Raw genomic sequence first — 10,042 nt, forward strand, 5'->3', positions numbered from 1 at the left:
ATTTGGACACAACCAGCCGTTGGAAGTGAGAAAATAAATTAATCATCGTTAATTGCCTTTTTAATCTGCCACGCCTATATTTACATATTGATAAAGAACAAAAAAATTAAAAATCCTCTTAAAATTAAAAAATAAATTAATAGAAACCAAATTTTTAAACTCTTCTTAAAATTTAAATAACTGAAATGAAAAAAAAAATAATCAATAACTACATATTTAGCATAAATGAAAAGTTATTTAGATCAATAATTTTTTTTCAAAGAGCACAATAATTATTTGTCATTTGACAAATGTCAGTTAAACTGCCTAATTGTTTTGGCATGATTCTGTTATCTTGACTATATTTTATTGATAATAAAATTCTATTTAACTATTTGTACTGCCTGTGTACAAAATTGTTCAAACTAAAAAAAAAAATATTCTATTGTTAATTTTAAACTATTTATAATAAAATTTTTTTAATATATATTTATATATATAAATATATTAACTTAATTAAATTAATTACTCATTGATTTTTTCAAATATTTTCCGCCTTATATAGTATTATAAATAAGAATATTTAAAAAAACTGTTTTCTTTTTTTTAATGATTTGTTAACTAGTTTTTAAAATTAAACAACGAGCTAACTTCAATATTTTGTTAAAATTTTATTGAATTTAATCTTGTTTAAACTACTGTTATACGAAATGTAAATTTGAAAAAAAAATTAAACGCTTATTCTTAATTAATTAAAAATTACTTGTTAATAAAATTATCATAAACATTAAATTGTAGTTGACAAAAATTATTGCCATGAAATTAAAACAAAAAAAGAATTGAAAGGCCAGTCGTGTGTGGTATTATAAAAATTCTCGGTAACACAGTAATTGTTGATTAATTGTTATTAATTTTTAAGGTAAATTTATTGAAATTTATAACATTAATAAGTTGACGTTTTAATAGACCCAATGCAAAAAAAATCATTCAAAAATGTTTATTTGTAAATGTAGGAACGAATTATGAATTTTTTTTTTTTTTTGTCATTATGATCCGTGAAATGTAGGGAGTCAGCGCGTAATGGCACATATATCGCAGACCTTGATGGCAAAAAATAAAAAGATTATAAACTCAAAATTTGCTTTTGCATTTACAAATAGATTTTTTGGTGGATTTATTTCATTTTTGTGTCTGTTAATTACGGTATGTGATATGTGCCACATTACGAGCTGATTTCCCACATTTCATGGCTTGTCATGGCAAAAAAAAATTTTAAATTCATTCCTACGTTTACAAATAGACTTTTCCGTTGGAATGGGCCAGTTAAAATATCAACTTCTTTGTGTCATAAATTTTGATAATTGACCTTAAAAAATATGTAACAGCAATTAAAATTAAAAATATCTATACACGGATAGATTTTTACTTTCAATGATTGGTTACTAACGTTCTGTTGTTACAAGTTTCAAAATTGACCTGTTTGAAAGAAAAATAATTAAATAAACTGAATGACATTTATTTTTTTATTATTTATGATGGGTATTACAAAGCTTGATACTGCTATTGTATTTTAACAAAAAACCAAAATAATAATAATTTGTAAATGCCAATGAGCGATTGGTTTAGATTACCTGCGTAGAATTATTGATCGAGAAATTTTAGGGGTTGAGCTTAGCAGAATATAAAAATCTTGCTACCTCAAATAAACGGATTATGATACAAATGCAGTTGGTGACAAACAATTCATGGCAAAGCATTTCCACCGGCTGCCATCCTAAGTTTATATCTTGTTTAAAAAACTTGTTTTAAACTTTTTAAATTAAAAATAAATATTATAAATTTTATTTTAAATAACTTATAATAATTATTGTATATTATAGCTAAAAAAATACTATCGAATCAAGTTGATGATTTTTTTTCAACGCACTACAGTAAGACAATAATTTCAGCTGATTAGTAAGTACAAAAAATTAAAATTCACATATTCCTAATTAACAACAAAAAAATCTTTTTAAAGAAAATTTATTAATAAATGTCTTTAAATTATAAAATGAGATGAATTATTTCTAATTAAAAGACTTATTTAAAATTTGATAGTAGCAATTATATTTTTATCATTCGTTTGCTTGAAATTCTATTGTTTATTTTAAAAATTTGAAATTATTTTTATTATATATATCTATAGATATTGATTGAAGGCGAAACAAAAATAAAGAGGAATAAAGCTCAATAGGAAATTAAACAAATATCAAAAAGAAACATTGAATTTTGATAACAAAAAAAAAAAAAAAATCCATCGAAGATACAAAGAAAATTTATTAAAAAAGCGCAAGCGCGATCGATTTTTAACTTGTGATATATATTCCTGTAACTCGTGCGTCATAGACGAGCACTTGTATCAAGACAACCAGTTGATCACCATATTTATAATGGTTGGTATATTTTGCCCACAGTATTTGACAATAGTTGCCTTAATTGGTCTTGTCTCATCATTTACAATTCAAACAAAACAAAATGAAGATGTTCCTGTTGTAGTTGAGGAACTGTTAAATCTTTTGACTGTAAGTTTACTTTACACATATTTATTATTCCATTTAAATTTTAATAAAAAATATTTTTCTTAACATATGGTTTTTGTATGTAAATAAATACACAGGTCAATTCTCCTGCTTCCATTGAAAAAGTTGAAGTACAACGTCCAGGCTATCCAACAGAAAATTTCGACTGGCAAGGTCCGGGAAATGTAGGTCAAATAGTTGGTGTATCAGTTGATTCTGAAGGAAGACCAGTAATATTTCATCGTGGTGATCGAACATGGAATTACAAGTAAATTATTTATAATTTATTTAAAAATTTATAATTATCTTTTAATTATTATAAATTCCAGTACTTATGATGATAATTTGGAATATGAAGAAGCATTTGAAGGACCAATTCAAGATGCAACAATACTAGTATTAAATTCAATAACAGGTGTTGTTGTAAATGCTTGGGGAGAACAAATATTTTATCTTCCACATGGTCTTCATATTGATCCATTTGGATATGTTTGGTTAACAGACGTTGCACTTCATCAAGTTTTCAAGGTATTATTTTTAAATTCAACAAAGTAAATCTATATATTTATAAATAATTTTCTTATGTTATTTTACAGTTTAAACCAGGTTCAAGAAGACCAGATTTAATTCTAGGTGAAAGATTTACTCGTGGAAGTGATGATCAACATTTTTGTCAACCAACTGCTGTTGCTGTAGCTAAAAGTGGAGAAATTGTTGTTGCAGATGGTTATTGTAACAATAGAATTATGGTTTTTGATGAATCAGGAAATTTAATCAACAAAATTCCACAACAAAATGGTAAACTTTTTTTCAAAGTTACATGATTAATTAACCGAAAAAAAAAAAATAATTAATGCATATCTCTTGCACAAAAAATTTGATGTTTATTTATTTAATAGAATTTGTGACATTACGAGTACCACATGGTCTTGCAATTCTTGATCAAGGAGATGTTTGTGTCGCTGATCGTGAGAACATGCGTATAATTTGCCTCAACGTTGGCCTCCGTTCAAACAACGACATCAACAACAACAATAATAATAATAATATTAATGAAAGACGAAGACCACCACTAACGTTACATCAACCTGATCTTGGCAGAGTATTTGCTGTTGCTGCTCATGGTAAATTATTAACTTTCAAGTAAAGCCACCACTTTTTAAGTTTTTTTGAATGAACGTAAATTTCTATATGTGAATACACACTCACTGTAATTTCATTTATAAATATTGATTTATTTTTTATTATTTATTTATTTAAGGTAACATTCTCTATGCAGTCAATGGTCCAACATCACCAATGATACCAATACGGGGATTTATTATGGATCCAAAATTCGAAGATATTTTTGGAAGTTGGTCACCATCAACAGGAGTAAATCATACTAATTATTAAATCTTGTTTAATTAATGTTTATTTATGATATATGTATTTTCAGAATTTTGAACAACCTCATGCAATGGCAATATCTCCAAATGGATCGGAACTTTATGTTACTGAAATTGGACCGAATAAAATATGGAAGTTTGATCTTGTTCGTGGAAATCGACAAGATGATATATGGAATAATTTGGAGTAAAGAATAAAAAATATAACAAAAAAGAAATGACTTCGAATCGACAATTGAGCTGGTTATAAAAATAATTTTTAAATGACATTTCTTGACTTGAAACAATAGTGCTAATAATTTTGGATAATTAAATATATTTATCTTGTTATAAAAAAATTTAAAAAATTATCTATTTCATACTGAGATAATTCTCTATCATTTTATGTTATTTAAAAAAAAATTTTACTGAGTTATTCATATTTATCATTTGATGAAGAAGATGTGAAAAATATATCAGATGAAAAATAAATATATCAAATTTTTTTTTCGTGGTTTATCTTGAATCGATTATTTACCATACTAATTATTATTTTCATTAATTATCGTTAAACTTGTTTCATCTTAAATGTAATTATTATTTAGATTGTATGATGAATAAATTGAACATTTAGTAAATATGACATAAAAGGTATAAAATTTGTGCAAAATTATAAAAAGAAAAATTTCAATTTTACACGACTCAATATTGTCATGTAATTTTGAAAAAAAAATTGGTTGAAAAAATATTACAATAGAGATATGTAATTGTCAATTTGTTTGACAATCTTTTTTTTCAGATTTTTTTTATGTTTACACATAAACAGTATGTCAGCATGTCAACAACGCAATATTTATGAAAACTGAAAAGAACAAAGGAAACATGATGCTGAATAATAATAATGATAAATAAATTTAAGACAAAAAGAAAATTATGATGAAAAAATATAAAGAAAAAAGATTGCATGTATGTAAAATATTATGTAAATTACAAGCTGTATGTGTTGTGTAGGTAAAAATACATACAGCCATGGCTTACGTTACGGTAACGCCATAAATGTGACCACGATTCAGGAGACTAATGAAGATGTGCTGGTGCGTGCTGGACCAGTCAAACCTGGTCAGATTCCCCTCTTCATTTATTTTTTTTTTCTTTACTATCATCCAACATTCTCTCTTACCATAAAATTTTTATTTTTTTTCTTTCGTCTACCTTAATCTCTACACTCAGCATCTTCGAAAATATACCATCATATCCAAAGGTTTGTCACTGATTACCCGCATCTCTGTCTCGCTCCAAACAACATTTAACAGGTTATAAATATATGCAGGTATATAAGGGCTTTTTCATGAGTTAAATTACTGAACTATTTTTTTATTTAAAATCAATTGAAATAAACTTAAAAATATGAAATTCCAATTGGCTTAATTCGGGAGTAATACGTATAGCAATTTGGAGAAATATTTTCACATGAATGAAATATTGAAAGTTATTTTTTAAAAAGGATACCAATTAGAATTAATTTGAGTACGGTAATCGACCAAAAAATCAAAAAAACATTTTTTGAACAAGTTTTTCTTGGTTTTTATAATATTTCTAAAATAATAAAATTAATAACTATTCATGAATATTTAGTGAGAGAAAATTGGAGTAATTATTTTCATCACGGTATATTTTATATGAATGAGTTTAAATTTAAAGAAAAAAAAAAGAAATCAGCAAAGAATAGGTGACCATAATAATATATCCGGTTACTGCCTCTATTCAAACTAAAAAAATAACATATATCAATCGAATATATGAAGATTGTTTGTACAGATTTCATGTTAAAAAAAAACCTAGAAACTGAAATGGCATTCTATAAATAATTCTCAATATGTATATATATATTGAATGCCTGGATACAAAAAAAAAAAGTTCAATTGAACAACAATTCTAACATACACAAAATAAAATTGAAAATTTTTATGGTTTAAAATTTTATATAAGTATATACATATATGTTTTTTTTTTCGGTATATATTTTTTTTTTTATTTTTTCATACCTTTTTTTATCGTTTTCTTTGTCTAAACCTCTGTGTATCTTTATTCAATCCTTCTCACTCAGTTTCAAGAGGACGTGAGTTGCTTTTTTATATATCTCTCCTTTTCTCTCATTCTATCGTCGAAAATTAAGTTGTTAAGATGCTGCCTCGGGCGTAGCCGCGTGGCCCCCGCCATTCGATAGCCTGGCTCAATTTTTGAGGATGAGGAGGATAATGGCCGACGTCTGTTTTGGCCTCACATTAATATAAATATATATATTTTTATACGTGTTGTTGTTGTTGTTGTAGCTGCTGCTAAAGAAAAATAGTTGCTGGCATCACACATGACGCTAGCTGAATTTAAACCGTATATGAAGCGTTTTAGGACAGATCAGGGTGCAGACATACGACTAGAGTCGTAATAATATATTAAGTGTAGTATATATAAACGAAATATAGAGAAGTCGAAACGAATGTTTATATATTTATAAAAGCAACATGTGGATATTTCCAAGAATATAATAATTATTAAAAATTTTATACATTCAAATTTATGTGATATATTTCGAATGGCTAATGATGCGTGGTGACATATTGATTAACGAATGTATCGAAATGTTTTTATTCGATATTTTGATGTCATGGCAAATTATTATTTATTGAAAAATAATAAATCAATTTTATTTTTTATATATAGAAAAAAACATTGATGAATTTATTCAATAATTTTATAGATTTTTTTTTCAACAAAAATAATTGAATGATAAGTGTGTACATTGTAATTGAGAGTATTGTCCCCGGAATTAATTGAAAATAATAATAAAAAAAAAATACGAAGAATAAAAATAAGTACACAGGAAATGAGAATAATAGTAAATAAGAAAGATTAAATTGCAGCACAAAAATAAATGCATTATGTTAGTGAGAAAGAGAAATTATTTTATATGTTGATGGTGGTGGGTCTTATTATTTCAATACCAAGAAGACAACCAGATGTAATAAAGCACGACATAAACAGCGGCATATGCTAGGTTGGGTGTTGTTCATCTGTTCATTGAGCAATATAAAATGACTAAATTACTGAACAACCAATACATACAGATGACTTTTTTCCTTTTTATTTTACCTTAATTACTATCTATGGCAACTGTGCAGACAACCGAAGAGTATCATTTGCAATAATACTACCATCAAGTTTACAGAAAAAGTAAATAAAAAAATTATTTTTTTTTTTTCAATCATGGTCTCGACATTATTGAAGTCGTCATTTCCTGTGAGCATGGTGGTCTAAATATTCTCTTATCTTTCATCATTAGTATATGTTTTTTTTTCGAATATTCATCAGTTTTATTATGTGTAAAAATTGTACACTTGAATATATACTTCATCAAAAGCAACAAAATATAATAGCCAAAAACGAAAGAAAAAAAAAAACAAAAAAATCGCATGATAACTTTTTTTTCGAAATTTATTTTTTATTATTCTACATGATATTCTGGATTTTACATTCAAGGCAGGTACCTTGAACGACTCTGACAGGCTATAAACTTTGATAATCGTAATTTTTATTTTGTGTATATAAACATGTGTATATATTTGAATGGTTGTTTTGTAACGAAAGAAAATATTACAATCAACGTACAATATTCATGAAAACAATTATTTGATTAAAACCAATGTAAAATAGACATCGTAGAAAGCATCAAAGGTGAGCTTGAAATATATATTATAGCTAGTGAGAGACTTGATTTGAGTAGAATAAAACCTCAGAGCAAATGAAAGCAGTTGGCAAGAGTGGGGGGTTATGGGCCCGCAGGCTGAAAAAAAGGCCCAGGTAGGACAGCGGACAAGGGAGAAGAAAAAGAGTCATGAAAATACAAAGGCGCGCTTGTGGCTATAACTTCCAACCTCACTGAGCCATTATTACACACATATAAAAGTACATTTAAACTGTGTGCTGGATGAAAAAGTAAAAAAGAATCAAGATAAAAAGAGATTGTCAGGGGGGATAAGGATGGCGTGGCGTGCACACGAAGTCTCGTCCTCTGGCACGTAGCCCTGTACTGATAGATACATCTTTATTGTTACCGTATGTTCACTCTGTCCTTTACTTTAATCTGTCTTTATTTTTTATACTTTTATTTTTATTCTTCTTTTTAATCTTCATCTTCGCCACGGTTTTACACGATTGGTCCACAGAGATTTACTTTTTTTTTATAAATTTATTTTATTTTGAAATTAACAACGTCAGGTTGAATTTAATTTTCGTGTGAAAAAGTTTTATTTTAAATTAATATTTAAATATATATTTTTTTATTTCGAATGATTTAAATAGTTTGATTAATCTCATTAAAATTAATTATAAAACCTGTGAACATTACAAATTTTAGTTTGACAAAAAAAAACATACAAATGCTTTTTAAAATCAAATTGTAATTATTAAAATATATGAATTTATTTATCGTATTATATTCATGAAACGTATTTTTTAAAATAATTGTTATAACTTGAATTTATGCAATATTTTTTTTTTTCATGTCACATATATATATTTTATTTTAATAAAATGAAATTGGAATACAAATTGGAATACTATACAGTGCGAGGAACACATAGAAGTAGCCGACCATGGGAAGAAAATATAATAACAAGTTGTTATAAAAAAAAGGAATGAAAAAAAAATCCATCAAAAGAGAAGAAGGACACCGCTAAATAAATCAATGGATTTGTTGCTGGCTGGCAATCGCTGGCAAAGTGAGACATCATCGTGGCAATGCTGGATGAAAAGGAGCCGGGAGAGACGTTAGTCGGTGGAATGATGAAAGCCTCTACAAAAGACTGGGTAAGAAGGGAAGCGAGAAAGCCGGAAAGGTGTGTAAAAACGACGATACTCAAAAAGAAAAAAATAAATAAATAAGAAGCTAAGGAGAAGACGTTGAAGAAGAGCGCTGGATGTTGGTAGGCGGAGGATTGTTCGCTTGAATTATTTTCATATTTATTTTTTTATAGCTGCTTTACTTGAGCCATACCTGATTTTTTATATAAAAATATATTTGTAAAAAAAAATAAATATAAGAAGTGCATAATTCCAATATAAGGGACTAGACCCTTTTAAAAAAGTCGATATATATATATAAAAACTATATTCTTGAAGAAAAGATTCAGCTGATTCATTCTGGCAATGAGCAGTATATGGATGATGCTTTATAAATATATTTTTTGTAAATAAAACAAAAGGGGTTCAATAATAAATAATATCGTTTAATTATCATTTATCACTGAAATAATGACTCGATCAAGAAAAAAATTATAATTAAAAGTTGCTTTCTGAGAATAAGTGAGGGCCCATTCATGCCCTGATTTAGTGACACCACGACTACAAATATATTCAAAACACGTTAGTGTATAGTTTATGCATAGTCAAAATTGGTGTGACTAGATGATATTCGACTGCATTGACTACATTTCAACTACACTTCAGCGTAATCGAAGAAATTTAATAAAAATAATAACTACCAATAACAAATCAATAATAATTGCTGTTAATAAGACAATTAATAAATAATATGATAAATATTTTTTCGTCATAATGATAATTAATTGATTGGACAAAAATTTTCGCTGACTGCACTTGACTACGACTTGACTAACGAGTCGACTACGAGTCAAGTGACACTATGACTACGTATACATGAATGGCCCCTAACAGCTTTCATATAAGATATCCTGATTCGGCTTGGATCAAGGTTCAGGCCATCCTGAACTAATTTTTACTTGGGGTGATTTTCCTGTACTGCGCATTAAAATTCTAGTGTCTGACTTGAAATGATTTTCTTATGGTGTGCATGAAAATCTGAGCATCTTCGTCAAAAACTACAGTACAGATGTAGAAATGATTTTCCGGTACTGTGTATTAAAATTCTAGTATCCGATTTAAAATAATATTATGACCCAAGGGCGGTGGGAATGATGCATAAAAAGAAATTCACACATTTTTCCCATTGCCCCAAGTGTCACAATAGTATATTTCGTTACAAGTGCCCACTCAGAGAGTGTGCTCTCAACGAATTTGGAGAGTTTTGGCGAGGTGTTTTCTCCAATGAAAGTGAGCGGG

The 10,042-nt window shown here is 27.4% G+C and overlaps 1 protein-coding gene across 2 annotated transcripts; it reads left to right on the forward strand.

Annotated features, from left to right (window-relative positions):
* Positions 1-1,679: 1,679 nt before the first annotated feature.
* On the forward strand, positions 1,680-5,820 carry LOC122850645 (peptidyl-alpha-hydroxyglycine alpha-amidating lyase 2-like). 2 transcript variants are annotated; one of them, XM_044149779.1, is made up of 8 exons: positions 1,680-1,935; positions 2,165-2,540; positions 2,636-2,805; positions 2,867-3,065; positions 3,134-3,335; positions 3,437-3,661; positions 3,799-3,911; positions 3,976-5,820. In XM_044149779.1, the coding sequence occupies exons 2-8, from the start codon at positions 2,409-2,411 to the stop codon at positions 4,114-4,116; spliced, it is 1,182 nt and encodes a 393-aa protein (XP_044005714.1). In that variant the 5' UTR covers positions 1,680-1,935; positions 2,165-2,408; the 3' UTR covers positions 4,117-5,820. The 2 variants fall into 2 exon arrangements, with proteins under 2 accessions (XP_044005714.1, XP_044005722.1); XM_044149787.1 differs by having other exon boundaries at positions 1,692-1,935; positions 3,799-3,891; positions 3,976-4,391.
* Positions 5,821-10,042: the final 4,222 nt, after the last annotated feature.

The sequence above is a fragment of the Aphidius gifuensis genome, linkage group LG1 (genome assembly GCF_014905175.1).
Source record: "Aphidius gifuensis isolate YNYX2018 linkage group LG1, ASM1490517v1, whole genome shotgun sequence".
Classification (NCBI taxonomy): domain Eukaryota; kingdom Metazoa; phylum Arthropoda; class Insecta; order Hymenoptera; family Braconidae; genus Aphidius; species Aphidius gifuensis.

Coding starts and splice junctions, on each gene's coding strand:
- LOC122850645 (XM_044149779.1), top strand. CDS start 2,409: ATGGTTGGTATATTTTGCCCACAGTATTTGACAATAGTTGCCTTAATT. Junction 2,806..2,866: donor GATCGAACATGGAATTACAA/GTAAATTATTTA, acceptor TATAAATTCCAG/TACTTATGATGATAATTTGG. Junction 3,066..3,133: donor CACTTCATCAAGTTTTCAAG/GTATTATTTTTA, acceptor GTTATTTTACAG/TTTAAACCAGGTTCAAGAAG.